Source organism: Biomphalaria glabrata, chromosome 3 (genome assembly GCF_947242115.1).
Source record: "Biomphalaria glabrata chromosome 3, xgBioGlab47.1, whole genome shotgun sequence".
Classification (NCBI taxonomy): Eukaryota; Metazoa; Mollusca; class Gastropoda; family Planorbidae; genus Biomphalaria; species Biomphalaria glabrata.
Genome location: NC_074713.1, coordinates 34,541,413 through 34,562,144, shown reverse-complemented (window position 1 = coordinate 34,562,144; position 20,732 = coordinate 34,541,413). Strand labels below are relative to the sequence as shown.

The 20,732-nt window shown below is 34.4% G+C and overlaps 2 protein-coding genes across 8 annotated transcripts in view; one reads left to right on the top strand and one right to left on the bottom strand.

The window, feature by feature from the left end:
• Positions 1–2,347, bottom strand: part of LOC106057014 (uncharacterized) — an 11,082-nt gene extending 8,735 nt beyond the window's left edge. Inside the window, exon 1 of one of the 5 annotated variants that reach the window (XM_056024679.1) lies at positions 2,230–2,347. The gene's annotated coding sequence lies outside the window, so the exon portion shown is untranslated. The other 4 variants (XM_056024681.1, XM_056024677.1, XM_056024678.1 and 1 more) reach the window with 4 other exon arrangements.
• On the top strand, positions 2,210–20,732 carry LOC106079430 (uncharacterized). Of its 3 annotated transcripts, none has more exons than XM_056024675.1 (6): positions 2,210–2,297; positions 10,413–10,611; positions 10,758–10,796; positions 12,698–12,966; positions 17,180–17,238; positions 20,512–20,732. In XM_056024675.1, exons 2-6 carry the CDS (start codon positions 10,429–10,431, stop codon positions 20,655–20,657), a joined length of 696 nt encoding a protein of 231 aa, XP_055880650.1. In that variant the 5' UTR covers positions 2,210–2,297; positions 10,413–10,428; the 3' UTR covers positions 20,658–20,732. The 3 variants fall into 3 exon arrangements, with proteins under 3 accessions (XP_055880650.1, XP_055880648.1, XP_055880649.1); XM_056024673.1 differs by having other exon boundaries at positions 20,494–20,732; XM_056024674.1 differs by lacking the exon at positions 2,210–2,297 and adding an exon at positions 4,159–4,302 and having other exon boundaries at positions 20,494–20,732.

Genomic DNA, 20,732 nt, shown 5'->3' with positions numbered 1-20,732 from the left:
AAAAAAAAGTTATTACCTAAAATGTATTTTTTCTATATGTCCTATAAACTAAAAATAATTTATGAACACTGTCAGCAGTTTTAAATAAAAACAATTTAACACACATGCAAAATTATAAACCTGTATAACAAGCTTTAGCGAGACTTATAAATGACTTTTTTTTGCTTTCACCAAATCTGTAAAAATTAATTTCATGACCTCAGTTTGTTTTTGATCATTTTCATTGATGAAAATGCTTGCTTGTATCAGTATCTGACAGGCACAACTAGGGGCACATTTTCTTATTTAAAACCAATCTTCTCAATATTCCATTCAGTAGGCCTAACTGTAAATTTGATTTATAAATGCAATCATAAAGTCTTCCTATTCAGCCATATCATTCAAACGACTGTTCTATGAATTCTTTGTAAACAAAAGATAAAGAGTTTTAACTTAATTTGGAATCACTGATATATCATTTACAAAACTAGAAAACATTTTGACCTTGTTCCTTACCATGCAGTTTTAGATTTAGATCATAGCCTACATTTTTTTATCATTCATACATAAGACCTTGGGAAGCTCATCATTCTCTTCTAGAAAATCAAGTGCGATATTTTTTTTAATTTCCAAAATCTTCTGAGACATTTTAAAATTCTTTAGAAAGCTAACGCGCTAACAAATCACGATTGTCAATAAATTTTCTTCTGTTTCATCTGCTTTTTCCTAATTTTACTCAAACATTTCATCTATGCCATGCCTCTAGTGTTCCTAGATCTAGATCTATTTATTTTTAGAATTCTAAATATATATATATATAATATATATATATATATATATATATATATATATATATATATATAAATTGGCCTCCTTTAGTCTTCTTTATCTGCAATATTTTAATTTTTAATATTTCACTGCCAGTATGGCAATATCAACTTTAAAAAAAAAAATAAACTTCATAAGTTCATCTGATAGAATCTTAAAGGGAAACTCTGATGGTTTTGACAATTTTTGATATAATATGTGTTTTGATTTACAGATAATGAATATATTCTTCTTTTTTTTTTTTATTTGCAATAATAACTTAGTAATTGATGTTTTTCCGACGTAATTTTCCTGCGCATCCAAAACAGTCAGACTTTCACCGGGTTTCTATGTGACGTCACAAAGGTGTTTTAATCTATTGACTTATTGTATAACAGGAGACCTTACAGCAAAGTTTACATTCTCGTAAAAGAAATATATCTTGGTCTATGCAGTTAGATCTAGGATCTTGTAAGCAAAGAAAAAATGCGTATTAAAAGTAGATTTACATGCTTGACTAATCACGGCAGTGTGTATTTTCTCGTCAGCCCACTCAACACACAACAAACACTATCGCTTGGTTGTCTTGTCATGACCGACTACACGTAGTCTCGACTAGCCTTACACTGACCAGCTTGTTCGAATCATTCATACACACGATCTATTTACTTCTTGGGATAGGGAGAGGCTTAGATGAAAATGCTACTTTTTTTTCTCGAGTTGGTTATCCTAATGCTTTTGGATCTATCTATACATGTTTATATATATAACTGTATCATAGCTCTGGACTAGGCCGTCACTAAGCCTAACATCCTAACAACCACTGTAAGAATGAAGCGATACGATTGGTTAAATCAAGTTTCTCTTTCAGTATTGTTTAGGGAAGTGACGCATGAAATAACTTAGAACAAAATCTCGCAGAACCCCGTTTTTTTGGGGGCGTGAAGAATTTTCTGTCTAATTTATTAAATATAAAATTTTCTGAGCATTTAAATAAAAAATGATATAAATAATGTTTACTATTACAACTTTTTACGCAGAATTTAAATAAGTCAATAACTAAAATTTGAAAAACTATCGGAGTTTCTCTTTAAATTTAATAAATGCTGCTGGTAAAATCAGCCTTGGGCAGCTGTTTGAGTTGAGACTTTATTTAAACATTCAGAAAAAGGCTAGAAAGATTATAAAAATAAAAAATCACCCTTTGAAGGCCTTTGGGTTAGGATTTTGTGATTTTACCATCACTAAATTTCGATAGCAAAGACAGAGTCACAGACACAAAAGTTACTTTTGGACCCAAATTTCCTTAAGATAGCCTTTTAGAATCTAGATAATAAAGATTGTTACCATTATATTTATAGAATCTATAAAACTATATATCTAGGTTAGTGACTGGCTTTTCTTATTTTATAAAAAGATTAAAATTATATCATCTTCACAGACCTATATATAGACTCTAGATCTAGATCTACAAGTCAGTAGTCAGTGACATTGAATTGATACAACTTAGGGTAACTTAGAATCTAGATTCTAGATCTAGAATATGTATAGATCTAGACTATATATAATATAGTAATAGTGACTATAGCGACTAGTTCTCGTCTGAATAGATCTGTAGACTCTGGTCATAGTATCATAGATCTAGTCAATCTAAATCTAGATTATCTAGACTGACTAGACTAGACTCTAGGTTAGTACTATGACTATGAGGAGGCTCTTATAGTTTGAACACCCCATCGGATTCTCCTTTCTAAACGGGTCGCTTTTTTTTGTTTGTAATTCATTTGTTTTTATGTTTGGAGCTAAAATCGACGATTCGGGACTGAGCATGTCCAATTTTAGATAAGTTCTGGTAATTTTGTTCCGTTTTTCCAAAGCAGATGGCAGTTATTTAGATTCTCGGTAACCATGTATGTTAAGCTGTTGTTTTAACCTCCCCCGGCAATTCATACCCATATAAGGGATGAAGGCTATATCATGAGCCTGTTTGATCGTAGGCTGATGGGCATATCAAAATAAGCTTCCAAACATCTTTAGAAAGACATTCCAATCACATTTATACCGTTAGCTGTTAAATAAAATTAAAAAAGGGGGTGTCCAAACAAATAATAATGAATTCAGCTCATTCTTATCTTCTTATCTTATATAATACAGACGTTACTTCAAAAAAGAAGATGATTACGTCCTACGCGTCATGCATTTAGTCATGCATATTAACCAATGACTTAAATTCTGCCAAGTCACTGGTTTTCCTGGCTAGCTCAGGCAACCCATTCCATGCTCTAATAGCAAAATCGTATTAAGAAATATTATTGGGATTAATAAATCTATGATTTTTTCAATGAATAAACATGACCTAGATAGAGATATCTAGAATATATAACTTATGAATGAAAGAAAAAGTGTGGGCTGCTAATTTGAAGCCAGAGACCATGCCCACTGCATGTGATCACGCAAGATAAGCTGGCGGTAAGGAGAGGTATACACTCAGCGAGTAGTGTCACAAACTATCCAACAGGCAGTGGAGGGAAGGGGGAGAGAGTCATGAAAAGAATTATAAGCATCTATGGGAGGGAGGGGATGTTAAGGTGTCACAAAACGAACATCCAAATTATGAAAACAAGAAGAGGGTCCTTGGATGGGAGTTAAAAGAAAGACAGAGAAAATACAAGTAGTTGAAGTAGCCTAGTAGAAAATATCATGTTTATTAAATTAAAATAATTAATTTATAGCTCTATAATCTATATAAATTTATTTCTGTCTGTTTCTACACATAGATTATATAGGTATTTAAATAAATAAACTATACACGATATATATATATATATATATATATATATATATATATATATATATATATATATATATATATATATATATATATATAAAGAGAGAAATAGAGAGAGTATATGAGGAAATAGACTATAAATACATATTGCAAAATTGAATCTACTTCTTTTACTACAATCTAAATAATTTTTAAGTAACACCGATATAATTTATTAGCAATTACATAGTGGTGTTCAACACCGGTGCTCACTGTTCAACTAAAGGAGAAAGCCCAAAAACTGCGTTCAAAATAGGAGCATCAAGTGACCTAATTTATTTTCAAATAAAATCTTCACTATGGGTGGTAATACAAAGGAACACAGCTATTTTTATAGTCCTTTAGTTGCAGAATAAGAATCTGCTTTCAGTTTTTTTTGTAAGTTAAACCTTCACCAAATAAAAAAATAAAATAAAAAATTGACCTAGTTCCCGAAAGTCGGTGTTCAGTTATAAGAATCTACCATAGTATTAGTAGGTAGACTCTAGAATCTAGAATACTCTAGAATACTCTAGATAATAGTATTACTATACAATACTTTACTATAATTTACTATATCTATAGTAATGACCACTAATAGTATAGAGTAGAGTCTAGAATAGTCTAGATATAGAGAATCTATTCAGTCTAATTAATCTAATCTAGACTGTGAGTGTGACTTACTTCTTAGTCCAGTGTGCTACTTTAAAGTAAACTACTTATTTTTTCAAATTTTTGTCTTAAAATAGTTAAAAATCATTAAAAATATTGACTTAGATCTAAGTCTTAAGAATATTTATTAAGACCCTCTTAATTTATAACTTGATTTAAGTCTTTAACTTTAGGAGTCTTAAAGACTTAAATCAATTTATAAATTAAGTTAGTATACTTTACTATAATAATATATAATAATAATATTACTAAAGTTTTACCACTTTTTATTAGATATTTTTATATATTGTTACGAATCTCACTATCCAGGCTCTCTGCAAACTGCACCATACACCACCAACTTAAAGAACTTGACAAGTCAGGGCTCCAAAATAACGTAAAGGTTTAATGTCCATAAATAACAGCCAATACTGTACAATTGGCAGCACGTAGAACAGTACAAATAGCTCTGCGATAACAAATATCTCTCCGATAACACCGTTCCGCCGTATCAAGTCTTGCACTGGTCTCTCCGTCTCGTTCCGGGCTTGCACTGGGTTCAACAGTTCGGGACTGACTACACACACTTGGGCTCGTTGTGTCGGACTCGATCACAGACCAAGATCAAGACGCCGTTCGTCTCAACTGTACTTGACAGTACTCCGCACTGAACCGTCGTAATGTTCCGTACAGGACCACACCGTTGAACTGTGCTGTAGTCGACCGTGTTCTGAACTCCTGTCGTAAACCCGCTTTCTGAACCGACTTGACTGCGACACCGTCGCTCTTTATATAGGGTCCCTACTGGCCTTCTAGAACCGGACAGAACGCCGCTCGACGTTTCTAGGTGGTCAGATGACTACAACTCTCATGACGCAACTGAGCTCTGTTCACGACGTCGATCCTTCCCAAACCATCCTGTTGACACACGACTCGGCTGACCGTCGTAACTCGTCACGGTTGACCGCTCGTCTAGCGCTGGCCTGGGGCGATTTGCGTCGGCTGACTACACTCACACCACTACCCCCATCTGTGCCACCACCAGGTTTATAACAATATTATAATTATATTAAATAATTAATATTATATTTTTATATTATTATAATTTTATATATCTTTTTCTAGCTCTAGAGACTAGAGTCTATAAATATAAATCTAATAATCTATAGACTTTTATTTTTATAATATTGTACTTGTAGCTTTGCTTTGCTTTTTATTTAAAGGCAAAGGTGTTTTTAACCTCAAAACCCCTCTTGACTATGCTCTTGGAATTTGTTGACTGTAATTTTCCTTTAGTAGCCTACTTTTAGTTACTTTAACTTTAGTTGTTTTTTTTTATTGAAGATGTTTTAACCTCAAACCAGTCTTGGTTACGTTCATGGAATATAGTGGCTGTGGCTGAACTAAACTTACTAGTTTACTAGTTTTAAAGTTTACTACTAAATAGTATTATATATTATGCAGTCTATTCTTTATTCTATATCCTGTATTAAATTATTTAAATATATTAGTAATTATTAAATTAGTATATAGATCTAGATCTACTACTCTACATCATTACTAGAGATGGGAACCTCATGACTAAACCCGAACTTGAAACTACTCATTTCTGACAGATGAACTATCCTTACTCTACTGTAACTAAATGGAATCAAGATATGCTAATTTTGCAATCTACACATCCCTAAAATAAATTTCACAGTGTAATCACGCAAGCGTAATTACATACTCCAGTAGAGTGTTGTTGGATATGATGGAGCCAAGGTAACAAAAGTGATCAACAATTTCTAGTGGTTGGCCATTAATGCTTACTTGAGGTGCAGTGTTTGTGTTTTGGACAAGTATCTTAGTCTTGCTTTGACTGATGTTTAAGCCGAACTTCTGGCAAGCAGCAGATAGTTTGTCAACCATGGACTGTAGCTGAATATCAGAATCAGCCACAATAGCTGCATCATCAGCATACAGGAGTTCCCTGACGAGTAGCTTCCTAACCTTGGTTTTTGCCCGCAGCCTTGATACATTAAATAGTTTTCCAGAGGATCTTGTATGGAGAAACACACCTTCGTTTATGTCGCTGTACGCATAATGCAGTAGACAGGAGAAGAATATGCCAAACAGAGTAGGTGCGAGCACACATCCCTGCTTGACACCACTGCAAACCTCAAAAGGTGCTGATTGGGCTCCATTGAATTTGACAGTACATTTAGTTTCCTCGTGAAAACATTCAATTAACTTCAGTAGTTTGGGAGGGCAACCTATTTTCCTCAGGAGTTTGAAAAGGCCACTTCTGCTGACCATGTCAAAAGCTTTAGTCAGATCGACAAAAACAATGTAAAGGGGTCTGTCTCTCTCTCTAAATTTCTCCTGCAGTAGTCGTAGAGAAGATATCATGTCTATAGTGGACCTACCACTCCTGAATCCACACTGAGACTCTGGGTAGACTCTAGAAGCTATCACTTGCAGCCTGGATAGTGCCACTCTAGCAAAGATCTTGCCCACTATACTGAGGAGAGAGATACCCCTATAGTTGTTGCAATCACTCCGATCCCCTTTGTTCTTGTATATTGTGACTATAGTTGCGTCACGCATGTCCTGTGGGACATGACCTGTTTCCCAACAGCGGCAGAGGAGAATATAGAGTTCAGGGAGCAGGAGTGTTTCGTTGACTTTCACTACTTCCACTGGGATACCATCACTCCCAGGAGATTTTCTATTTTTTAAGCAGTTAATTGCTTTTTTGAGGTCACTAAGGCTCGGAAGCTCATCTAGGCATTCCAGTACTGGAAGATCTGGTAGAGAAGCCAGGGCGACATCGTCTACTGTATTCTGTGTGGCATAGACTTCGAGGTAGTGTTCTGTCCATCGTTCTAGCTGCTTGGTTTGATCTGTAATTTTTTCTCCTGATTTGGATAGAAGGGGGGCAGGCTTAGACACTGCTGGACCCAGGGCCGCTTTAATGACATCAAATAGAGCTTTGCTATTTCCTGAGTGGAGACTGTCTTGGATTCTGTTGCAGGTATCCCTCCAGAAGTTGTTAGCACATTTTCTAGCCATTTGTTTTGCCTCTTTATTAGCACTTTTGAAGGCCTCCAGAGATTTTGGATTAGGCTTTGTCTTGTGAGCGAGGTGTGCAGATCGTTTTTTCTCGATGCAAGGTTCCATATGTGCTAGATTCGCCTCAAACCAGTCTACATTTTTGTGTTTTTGAGGCCCAAAGGCGGTGATTGCCGAACTGTAGATTACGTCTCTTAATTTCTCCCATCTGATCGAGATGTCTTCTTCATCACTTAACGAGGGGATTGAACTGTTCAGGAGCTCGCCAAAGAGTGCACACTTCTCTGGGTCACCTACATGGTTGACGTTAATTCGCCTAGTTCTGGGTTGAGTGGAAGTGTAAGCCTTCTTGAGAAGTAGTTTGATTTTGCTTAGCACTAGTGAATGGTCTGAGTTGCAGTCCGCACTATGGTATGAACGGGTGTGGATGACACTTTTCAGATCCATCCTTCGGGTGATGCAGAGGTCAAGCTGGTGCCATCTTTTTGAGCGTGGGTGCTGCCAAGAGACTTTATGGCGTTCCTTGCCAGAGAAGAATGTATTTGTTACACACAGTTCATGAGAGCTACAGAACTCAAGTAGCCTTTGGCCATTGTAATTTATTTTGCCAACACCATGAGGTCCCAAGCATTTTGGCCATGCATCATTTCCATCACCAACACGGGCATTAAAGTCTCCATTTATATAGAGGTGCTCGGATTTTGGAATACTTGGAAGACATAAACAACAGGATAGCCAAGGCAATGGCCACCATGTCACGGTTGCAGAAAAGAGTCTGGGACAACATATTGCTGACTAGCAGTACTAAAGCCCTAGTCTACCGGACCTGTGTGTTGAGCACCTTGCTGTACGGAAGTGAAACATGGTCAACCTACTCATGGCAGGAAAAAAAGCTGAATGTCTTCCACCTCCGATGCCTAAGGCGGATCTTTAAAATAAGGTGGCAAGATAAGATAACAAATGAGGAAGTGCTACATAGAGCAGGATGCCAGGACATCCGCTCTGTTATCAGCAGCAGACGCCTTGGCTGGCTTGGCCACGTTCGTAGAATGCCAGTAGGTCGACTTCCACAGGACATCCTGTATGACGATCTAATTAAAGGCAGGAGAGCCGCTGGTCGCCCACTTTTACGTTATACGGATGTATGCAAACGCGACATGAAGCTCTTCAAAATCGACACTGGCAACTGGGAAGAGGTGGCACTGGACAGATCCACATGGAGAGAGAGCATAAAGGAAGGGTCACAGATTGCAGATGTCATACACAACAGAAGCAGAAAGAAGGGTGAAAATGCAATGGCGCCTGGTGATTTTATATGCCCAACCTGTGATCGCAGCTGTGTATCAAGGATTGGCCTCTTTAGTCACACAAGAAGTTGCAAAGGGAAAAGATCGTCTCACGAGACGTAAAATGCCACAGAATTACATACTAAAAGATATTAATAACAAAAAGACATTATACTTAATAACAATTTAATTGACAAAATTTATTTCCACTTTGTATAACTGTGCTTGGTTATTTTGTCTTATCCCATTCAAAAGATTGTCAGAGTTTCCTGTGTAAGGCACCATAAATATAAGCAATGTGGTCAAACTACAACTATGAAAAGACAAAAACATCACAGATTAAAGTCATCAAAGCAGAACCTGGACAATTGAAAATGACAAGATTTTTACCTACTAATTTGTCTTCTGTTGATCTGTAAGATCAAGGGTTCAGACAGTTTGGGTGAAAAATATACTCATCATTTGTGCCTTGTTACAGATATGTCTTTTGTGAATGCAGAAGATAACGAATTTGTTTATTCAGAGATAAGTAGTAAGCCAGAGAAAATTAGGTTTCTTCACCACACCAGGTGGTATCAAAGCACTTAAAGAATGAGTGATCACAGGGCTAGTATAAACTCTAAAACATTAGACATTTCTCATTTGCAACATGCAACCCTGATTATTTAATTGACTCTAGGCTACTTGTATAATAATATGGCTTAAATTGCCTTTGAGTCTAAAGATTAATGAGAAATGCAGTATTTCCTAGGCTACTTAAGCTACCATTATCTGTGTTTTAACATCTTATCATTAGTCATCACATTTACTGCTTCAATGTTTTGTGTATTTTTCTGAAGCTATTAGTGAATTGAATGATTGAAGTTGCAATTGTATTGGAAATTATTTTTGTTTTACTATTATTTATGTAAAGTTTCAAGTTTAAGTGTTTTAACTAATTAATTACATTTAACTAATTAATTACATTGACTTGAACCTTATTACTTGGTTTTGCTATTACCTAATTTCATTAAATCAAACCGAATGTGAACTCAAACTTTTGATGTGACCAAGTTAAGAACATTAAATCTAACCAAATTGGACCCAAACTTTATAAGATGGTTTCAATTCCCATCTCTGATTAGTACTCATGTATTATTATACTAATCTACTTGTAACAAGTTACTATTACCAAATAATCATATAATGAATAATTAGATCTCATCAGGAAAACCAACGACTAGGCAGAGTTTTAGTCTTTAATTAACATCCTTGAGTAAATTAACACAATATATAATAATAATTTTATCATGGGCCCCTTTCTTTATGGACAGCTAACTTTACTGTTCAGGTTGGATTGGTGTCCTTATCCCACTAATAAAGCATTTTTCAAAATGATGCCAATCTGATGAGTTTTCTACCACCACCACAAAACATCTTGTGTGTTGTTGAATTGTTCTTTCAGTCATATCCTAAAAATGATTCAATATATTCACTTCTAAGAGATTTTCTCTGGGGCACATTCCTTAGTTGAAGGAAGTTGTGGTTTGTATCATTGACCTTGTTGGCATTATAAAGAATTCTAAACATTACATTTGGCTTCAACTCAGTTGTATGAACTGCCAGAAAGAAAACCATTGTTGGTAATTCAATCCTCTTTAGAAGCTCAACAGCTGATCTTTTAAAAGCTTTACTCTTAAATACTTTGGGCCACAGGAAGTTTAAAAAACAGATTGACCCTCTCAAAGATAACTTAAACTAGCCTTTCTAGACTAATAACCTCATGGGACCAATAGCAATAATATATTTTCTCACTCCAGCTAAACGACACATTTATTAATTCTCTTCAGATATTGAGTGCTGATCATGGATAAAGTGTTCTCTTGGTTCAATGTAAAACATACAAAAGCTGATCAAGAAATAGAACAGAAACAAATAGATAATGAACCAGGAGAAAATGTTTCTCAAGTATATCCTAGTGATCCCAAAGTAGACGAGTTTTTTAAAGATTTCCCATCTCCATATAGGGAAAAAGTGGTTCAGTATTATGTAAGTAGTATATTTAGTTGTTATATAAATGCTTTAAAGGTGTATTAGAATTTTAAAAATGAGACGTTGCTAATATTGTTCTGTATAATTTTTTTTCATATCAAGATATTTTTCCAGCTGTGTAATAATTTTTTTTTAATATGCAGAGCAAGCGAGAAGGTTTATTACAATTTGATTTTTACAGGGTAAGTTTTTCCTTTGTTTGGTTTAAAACGTCATAATTACCGGAATTTGAAAAACTATGATGATATTAATAATATTATTATTGTATTAATAATGTATTCAACAACCTTTCAAAAATAATACAACAATGAACACTAGCAGTGCAAGAAAACCTGGAAAACCAAAAGATGAGTGGGTGGCATCAGGGAGTGGATTAGTTGACTCTGGCATATTCATTGCGAACAGGTTATGTCCAAAAAATAGATAGTTATGAAGAGACAGCATTGGTGCCCAACAACCTTCCTTATATTGCTAATGTCGCATATTAAATTTATTTTAGGATAGTTATCATAATATTTGTGAAGCTTTTGATATCAGGAACATGTAAACAAACTGTAAGTTTATTATAATTATAAACTATCTAGATTTAAATGTTTGAACTAATCTTAGAATCTTCAGATATAGTTGAACTAATTAAATAAGTAATAAAAGTTTTTATTCTCTCCAATAAAATCATATTACGTTAATACATATTTATTTCTAATTTATGTCTGTGGTAATTTAAAGTCTGTGACTGAACAGCATACTGCCCTGTCAGGTGATTTTACAATACAAACACACAAGATTTGAGATTTAGCCTAAACAAAAAAAAAAAAGCCTTCCAGTCCTTGTTTAAAAAAAGGAGGAAAGTAAAAAACAATGCAGGAAAAAAAAAAGAGAATTGAGCCTGAAAAAAAAAAAGACCATTCTTTACTTTGAGAGAAACATTATAAAACAAATAATAATGCAATTGTGATGTAATAATTTTTTTTAAGTACCAGATTTAACTCATAAAGGCTTTAGAAAGAAGAAAAAAAAAATTTATAGTTATATGGTGTGAAGTGATACTAATAAAATGCCAATCTATATATTTGCATGCCTCTGTATATGTGATCAACTGAGCTAGGCAAAAAAGCTGAATGAGTATTATAATAATAATGGGCTCAAGGTTTTCTAATTTTATGTAATTAAGCATAATTAAGCTGGATCAGCGTCACAGTACCACAAAACTTAAAATATAACACTCATAACTTACAACAAATTTACTTTGTTTATTAATGCATCGTTTCCCATCTATCTAGGACAGCGATGCCCAACCTTGCTCGACTTGCGGGCCATTTTATTTCCAACACTCGAGTTGCGGGCCACATCAACAAAAGAGAAAAAAAACTAAATATAATTAACCTGAAACTATTTGATTAGAAACCTGTGGATCTAGTACCCGTAGTTTAACAATCTTTAATTCGCGGCTCAAATCAAGAATGCTGCCATATTTGTTATATAATTGCATTTATATATTTTTTTTTTCTACAGCCAAGTTTTCCTTATGAAACAAATATTTAGCGTATCATCATGTTCCACAAAAAAAAGTAATGATACGATCACTTTTCCTGGTAGATTCTCATTTCAGAGTCCCATTTCATAAACACTCAAATGTTAAAAAAGGTCATGGTACCAACCCATTACAGAAAAAATAAGGGCCCTAACGTAAGTAAAGATACATCTTTCAACCTTATTTTTTTTTTAGAGGGGGTTTTCTACACTTTGTGCCGTTTTGGCGGGTCAGATGGAACCACTTTACGGGTCGGATCTGGCACGTGGGCCATATTTTGGGCATCACTGATCTAGGAGGTTCTGCAGGAGGTTCTTATGATATACCTGGCATGTTTCTCAGAGATTATTCCTATTTTATGGAAGGTGGTCAATCCATTTATTTCATTTTGACCCTTAATTTGTTATATTGTGTGACCCCAGTTATTTGCTTGGTGTAACATTCGGTAAAACTTTACATCGCTATTAAAAATTTTTTTTCACTTAACCATAGCATCCTCCTAGCACTTAGTTCTACCACCATATTTTACTTTTTTAACTTTATTCTCTATAGAAAATTGCAATGCAAAATGAAAAGAGCTTGGCAGCAAGGGGTGTATTTCTAGAAGATCAACGACAGCTTAGGAAATCTCAAAGGGAGGAGGAGGAAAAGGAAGAAGTAGTTGAGGTGGTGAGTGAGAGAATAATATCTGATTGGGAGAAGAAGCTAATGGTTTACATCCCTTTACAACAAGGAGATACAGTCACTTCTAAATTATTGGAAACTGTGAATTTATCTTTAATAGGAATAACACTGATGTGGACAGCTTTATCTAGCAGAAAGTAAGTATCACATATTAAAGACTCTGATTTAGGCAGCTTATAAAACAGAAAGTCGGGTAAAAATTCAGATTATATTATATAATTCAGAGTGCCTCTCATCACACAGAAATATTTTGGTGTCACTTATGTTGCAAATTAACTATGTGTGAGCACATCCAGTATGTTGTAACAAAGACCTCTGTGAAATTTTGTATTGTGCATAAGTTGGCATCCATGAAGTGGGGAGCTCGAGCAGACATAAATATTACAAAAGATAATATCAATATCAGTTTGCCAGAAATTTAGTGGATATATGAAAATGATGAAGGCTAGAAGTGCTGCGTTACTTATGAAATGCTTCCAATTATGTGTGTCTCATAGCCTCTGACAACCAGTCCAACTCCTGACCTTCACATGCGTGGTGTAACTGTTATCACTAACAAGGAAAACAGAAGGGGCAAAGGTGGGAAAATGACATCTAAACTAGTAGTCTGCGGGCAGGAGTGGCTTGTTAGCCTTGAAGGGTTACCACGAAGAAGGAAAGCTCTGTTGCCTTGCAGCTATACCCAAACATGGGAAAGACTTCTGGAGACAATGCTGAGGAAAAATCAGGAGCTGGCAACCCTTAGGCAGGTTACAGCACACTGTGCTACAACCTGGCAGAACCTTTGACCAAACTATATTTACTTTTCCTTTGGTCTAATCGGCTGCATTGAAAGACTGCTGTGAGGGTTACACAGACATGCCTACAGTCCCGCATTATGCGGAACCGTCCCGCAAAAGCATAAAAAAAGTTCACATGTTCCGCCGTTCCGCATTCACGATTTTTTGTTCCACCAAGTCTGAATTCCGACACACACACACACACAAAATCGCCGATTGTTCATTATTTATTAATAATGCGAAATGAAAATACTGAATGCAAAATAAAATAGATATAGGTCTGTGTTTATTGTTTACATTTCATCTCCTCCCGGACCCGGTGTGTCCTAAATTTATGAAGATACGGTTGAGCTAGATCTAGACATAGATCTAGATCTAGTACTCTAATAAGCCAAATGTTCCATTCAAATCCCTTTCTTTTCTCACAAGTGACAATGGCTCTACTAGTCTAGACTAGATCTAGATTCTAGACTATTCAATAATTCATTATTCAACTATTCATTCATCATTGTCTTGACGTATGGTCTACTACTACTATCTATGGCAATCTATGGGACTATGGTTACGGTATTCAAGGCAAGGTATTGTCACTAGATTCTAGATCTAGTATAGATCTAGTTACTATATAGTAGATTCTTATATTAGGCACACCGTATTCGGGAACTAGGTCAAATTTTTATTTTATTTTTTTATTTGGTGACGGTTTAACTTACAAAAAAAACTGAAAGCAGATTCTTATTCTGCAACTAAAGGACTATAAAAATAGCTCAGTTTCTTTGAATTACCACTCATAGTCAAGATTTTATTTTAAAATAAATCAGGTCACTTCATGCTCCTATAATAAACGCAGTTTTTGTGCTTTCTCCTTTAGCGCACATCGAGCACCGTTAAGAAACACCACTATGTTATTGCTAATAAATTCTATCTGTGTTAATTAAAAATTATTTAGATTGTATTAAAAGAAGTAGATTCACTTCTCCAATATGTATTTATAGTATATTGCCTCTCTCTCTATATATATATATATATCGTTTATAGTTTATTTTTATATGCCTACCTATATAATCTATGTGTAGAAACAGACAGAAATAAATCTCTATAAATTATAGATCTAAAAATTAATTATCATAATTTAATAAACATGATATTTTCAACTAGGCTACATATGTATTCTCTCTTTCTTTTTATTTCCCATCCAAGGACCCTCTTCTTTTCATAATTTGGATGTTCGTTTTGTTACACCTTAACATCCCCTCCCTCCCATAGATGCTTATAATTCTTTTCATGACTCTCTCCACTGCCTGTATGATAGGTTGTGACACTACATGCTTAGTGTATACATCTCCTCACCGCCAGCACTCGCCTGGCGTGATCACCTGCAGTGGGCATGGTCTCTGGCTTCAAATTAGCAACCCACACTTTTTCTTTCATTCATAAATTATATATTATATATATCTCGATCTAGGTCACGTTTATTCATTGAAAAAATCATAGATTTATTAATCCCAGTAATATTTCTTATTAAGATTTTGCCTTGTGCACTATAGGAGAATGTGTTAAATTCATTATTAATGTTGAAACACCTCCTTTTTTAATTTTATTTAACAGCTTATGGAATAAATGTGATTGAAATGTCTTTCTAAAGATGTTTGGAACCTTTTTTTGATATATCCATCAGCCTACGATCAAACAGGCTAATAATATAGCCTTAAGGAGCTACTAGTATTGTCACTATTCTAACACTAACTCAACTGGTTTCTTAGGCTTAGGTTTCTAAGTAATCCAAGAAAAGGATTTTTTAAAAATACGTTATTAAAGACCTAGATCTAGACCTAAATGTAATTAATTAACTTAGACACACTGTCAGTAAGTTGTGAGTAAGGCTAAGGCCTAAATAAGGCTATACTAAAGTATAGTACTAGTATAGATCTACTTATTAGTATTATTACATAGTCTAAATTAATTATTAGTTTCTAGATCTAAAAGTAGGACTAGCACTAGATCTAGATGATACTAAATCTAGATCTATATTGAAATAGACTTAGAAGATGATGGATTAGATTCTAGATTTCTATGTATCATTATTAAATATGATTATTATGTAATAAATTTAGTTCTCAATAAGTCTATACTATAGATCTAGACTATAGACATTAATATTTAGATCTATAATATTATTATTATAATCTGTGTTCTTAGACTTAGAGGACTTATATTAAATGTAAGTCTAGACTAGTAAGTCACTAGTAGATCTAGAACTAGAGACAACATCTAGAGTGATTAGAGTAGAGCCATAGAAAAGGATAGTTAATCAAGTAGATCTAGAATCTAGAATAATCTAGATCTTATCTAGTCAGTAGATTTAGATCTAGTAGTAACAAATAAAAATAGTAACATTTGAGTCTAGGTCTAGGTCATTAGAATACATTTTAGTTAGAATTCATCATTTAGGAGTTAGAACTATTGATTTCAAACAAAGGACATAATTATGAATTAAAGGTTTTCTTACTTTTAATTATAGTATTTACATCTAATTTATAAGAAGCAAACTAGTATTGTTATTAAAGTAAATATAATTGAAGTTTTATTTATATTGCATACAGTACGGCTGACTAACATAAAAGCATTTATGTTCCACATTGGGGCCCAAAATTCCACATTTTCAACCTGAGTGTTCCACATTCTGGGTCTTGGGGGTAGGCATGTCTGGTTACATGATTCCAACCATAACTAATGCACAAGCTTTCATCTCAATCTACAAGATGAATTGTAGTTGTTCTACCGTTAGAGGAGGCCAACAAGAATGATCCATGTTGTAACTTTATGCGAAAACCATAGCAATTGATGAGGCTATGAAAGCCATTTCACTCAGCAAGGGGCACTCACTGATCCTCAATCTGTACTGCAGGCTTTACAAAACACTTGAGTTTATGTCACCCCATAGTGACACTGGCATCATGGCTTCACTTAATAAAGCCAACGTTATGACCTTTTGATTGAAATGCAGTGGGTATTGGGTCACATAGATGTGATTGGTATACTCTCTTGCCTGTTCATCCACTGAGTTGCCTTGATGTTTTCAACATTCAACCATTCAAATGTTGGGGGAGGAAAAATTGAGTGTTGGGACAAATCCCAAAAAGTCCAAAGAGTTTGAAATCATGTGACACAACCTGACCAGACTGCAGGGTTTCTGTTAAAGGTTTTTACTCATTTTGATGATGTTGCTAATGATGTTTATTTCTTTATTTCTAAGCACCCTTCCCAAGTTGGGATGTTTAGCTTTTTTTTAAAAAAAAAATAGAAACAGCTTCCTCCTTTCAATATAGTAATAGAAGGAGGCAGTCATGCCCTTCTGTTTTATGGGGTAATGATATTAATAGACTTTCTTTAAGCAGCATGAGTAACAGTAACAAAAATTATCAGACCTGCTCCTTTGTTCATTTTAGTAACATAACTTATTTTTACATAATAGTTTTAATCATGAAATAATTACTTCTTAAGGTACCGGTATTACATGTAAAAAAATAAAAAGACTTTGGAATTAAAATAATCTTTGTTCTCTTAATAGGAAATATTCTTCTCCAGTATTCTGCACCATGGTCCTAATAGGTTCATGTGGTTTTATTAGTAAGTAAATTTATATTATTTTACAATAATAATTACAATATACAAAAAGGCTATTTTTATGTTCTGGAATACATTTGAAATTTTCTTTACAAATTTCAGGTCCTGAGTTTTAAGTTTAAATTAGAGTTGTTCTGGGTGGCCAAGTGGTTAAGCGCTTGGCTTCAGAACCTGGGGTTCTGGGTTCAATCTCTGTGAAGAATGGGATTTGAATTTATGGATTTTTAGTGCGCCCTGCTCTAATGGGTACTTTAGTTGGTGAAAGTTAAGGCGGTTGGTCGTGCTGGTCACGTGACACCCTGCCCAAAGAAACAGATGACCTTAATATCATCTGCCCTATCGATCGCTAGGTCTGAGAGGGGAAGTTAATTAACTTTATTAGAGTTGTTCTAGCATCAAGGTAGAGTCCATTTAAAAAAAAACAACATACTTTGAATAGTTTGGTTGTCAAATATAAGTTCAGAGACTAAAAAAATATACATGGTAGTACATGGTAGATAAAGTACTGCTAACGTGTTGTTTCCATCTGCCATGTTTCACGAATTATAATCACAATTGGTTCTAGTCTAAGCTCTTAGTAGTTTTGTAGAGAATTTTTGTCTCTGTCACTTGCATTTGAGATTTACAGCTTAAACCGGGCATGTCAAACTCGTTAAGCTGTATGGGCAGCATAAAAACTTACTATGACCTGAGGGGCCACAGCCAAAAATCAGTTGCAAAACAGCCTACTAGTTTTATGTAAATTAGAAACGATACAATGGAATACAATTATTATTGGCACACCTGTCCCTTAGACAGCTAAATGTGTAGTACTATTTGGTAATTAAAAATATGATTACCCATTATTTTCTATGTTCTGATGCTTGACATCTTTTATAGGATACAAGCTTATTAATGTCATGTTGAATTTTTTTTTTACTGACTATTTCATCACTGATGACAAATATTGATGAGATAATCTCAAACGGTGAGGTGCTTTGTAGCTTTCATTATGGCAAAGAACTGGTCACAGAGATAAGTGCTTGCAAACAGCAAGAATTCTTGCTGCAAATTTCCGCAATTCAACTTACCGTTCAGGGTAAATAACTGTAAAATTTTGGCACAGTCAATTCTATATACTTTGATTTCAACAAAGAATCTGCTATTCTATCAGCTCTAGTTGCACATTACCAGCAGCAATTTCAGAATCAAATGAGAATGGAGAGATACAAACAACGAAAATTCTTGCTCCTACGGAACGAAGTCACGAAAACGGTCATTGAAAGCATCTACTAACGATTACAGGTGTAAGACATATTTACCAAATGTTGTAGCCGTTTTTAGTTCCCGACACGTTGAGAAGTGAACAAGATTTCCTATTCATATTTGATTTATCCACAGTCGTAATTTTGTTTGTAAGCACTTCACATGATTACATGCAGTTGTGACAATTTTGTCTTTAACTCTTCAAGACCGCAATGACGCTGACAGCGACCAGATCTAATATGTTTTTATTGTTCTAAATATTTTTTTTTGTAAGCGACTAGTGAATTTTTCGTTTTTTTTGCATCAGACATCATGGCTGACAGGCCTTCTGCTGTTTTACTGCTGATCAGGCTCTAAATATCTTTTTAGATACGAATGATAGTGACATGAGTGACTTAGACTTAGAGTTAGATAGAGATTCTAGAGCTAGAAAGTTATAATGAAAGCGATTTTCAGACTCAAGCGAGTCTGATAGTGAATTATTCATCCCTAGATCTAGTAAAAGTAGTAAACGAAAGGGGCGTCGCCCCAGCCAGGCCCTAGTATCTAGAAAGAAACCTCTCTAAAAGTGTAGATATTGATCAAGTTTGACAAAGTTATGTTTTTTAAATAGATAATTGGATAGAGTTTAATATTTCATACAATAATAATGATTGAAGACTGTTGGAATATTCTTTTTTTACTTGGGAAAGTCAGTTTTTAAAGATCAAATTAAAAAAAAAATTTTTTTTCATCTCTGAAATTAACTAATTTTTTTTTCCAGTGACTATCTATAACATTGAAAGATAAATTATCTTGTAGTACATTCAATTTCCAACAAAATTTTATATAACATGTCTATGTTTTAACAAACAGAAAAAACAGTATGACGTTTATAAAAAGGCTTATGTGATAAAAATTGTGGGGAAAAAAAATAATTCTGGTAGAATGAGAAAAAAATTCCGGTTTTTAAGAGTTCATTTGAAGTTTCAAATTCAAGTCTTGCACATGACCAGTGATATCAATTGCCAATGCCAAATCCCGAACCCATTAGTCAATTTGAAAATGTTCAACAGGTTCACCTTTCATGTTAAGAAACTATACAATTTCCTCTCTTCAATACTTTATGACACAGACTTCTGTGTAGTAGGGAACACAATCAAATTCGTGTACAATGCCATCCAGAAACATTGAAAATTGGCGATGATTTAAACTACAGGCATGAATAACATTGAGAATGACTGAAACCGGTCTTATGACATATTGGAACTTTAATTTCTTTGCCCAGAATGTTTCTTGGTGAATCAATCTCTTTTTTTGCAATTAACTTTGCATCAAAACCATTTCATTTCATGTTTGGTGCACCATTCGTTGTTAGACTAGCTAGCAAGTAATTTGTACTGCCATATCAATCCCTGTGTTTCTCAAAACATCCTCGCTTGTTGTGGTTTTATGCATAGAACAGTGCTCCTAGTTAACACTATTTCTGTGAATGCTTTCACCATTTCTAGACAAATTACTTTGGCTTTAACGACACACTCCTTCATAAAATCACATTCACTAAATGATTTACTATGGCTTGCAATTAAATTTGACAAATTGTAGCTTAAATTGCTTTCACTGCAGACTCACTCTCGTTGTTCAGTTTAACAAATACTATTTTTCAATTCAAGTTGCTTGTCATCTCTTATTTTCCAGCGTAACAGTTTAATATTATTTGGATAATTTTTAGGTGGCTAAGCGGGCCGCTTGCAAAGTGGTCGCGGTCCGCATGCGGCCCCCGAACGCCGAGTTTGACATGCCTGGCTTAAACACTTCAATTTAATAATAGATTTGTAAAAATGTACCATATTGAAAGCATCCTAGTTAGAATTGACCTGATCTATTTAAGAAACAAGTTCAGGTTCTTAGTCATTTTCCTTATGGTAATTTATACCAAAAGGGTCAGAGCCAGTATAAATATCTAAAATGAATATTCAAATATTTTCAAAGAAAACTAATACCAGTACTACAGTCACTTATTCTACTGTGCAGGTTCAAATATCCTTGCAGTTCAAAGATTTTTGGACATGGGTGTATTTGACAAGCGAACAGATAAACGAAGTATGATTGACAAGTCTCTGGATGAAGTCAAAGATGTTGCACAAATTGTACAGAATTACTTGCTTGATGTCTCAGCAGAGAGTAAAAGAAAATGAACCGTACTATGTGATGAAAGAATATTTATGTTATTGTTTATGTATTAATAAACTATTCAAAATTGTTGACTTGAA

Bases quoted from the DNA above. Each gene is read 5' to 3' on its own strand.
- LOC106079430 (XM_056024673.1), top strand. From the start codon at position 10,429: ATGGATAAAGTGTTCTCTTGGTTCAATGTAAAACATACAAAAGCTGAT. The intron at 12,967-17,179 runs GTAAGTATCACA...TTCTCTTAATAG, and splicing joins ACAGCTTTATCTAGCAGAAA to GAAATATTCTTCTCCAGTAT. The intron at 17,239-20,493 runs GTAAGTAAATTT...TCTACTGTGCAG, and splicing joins AGGTTCATGTGGTTTTATTA to GTTCAAATATCCTTGCAGTT.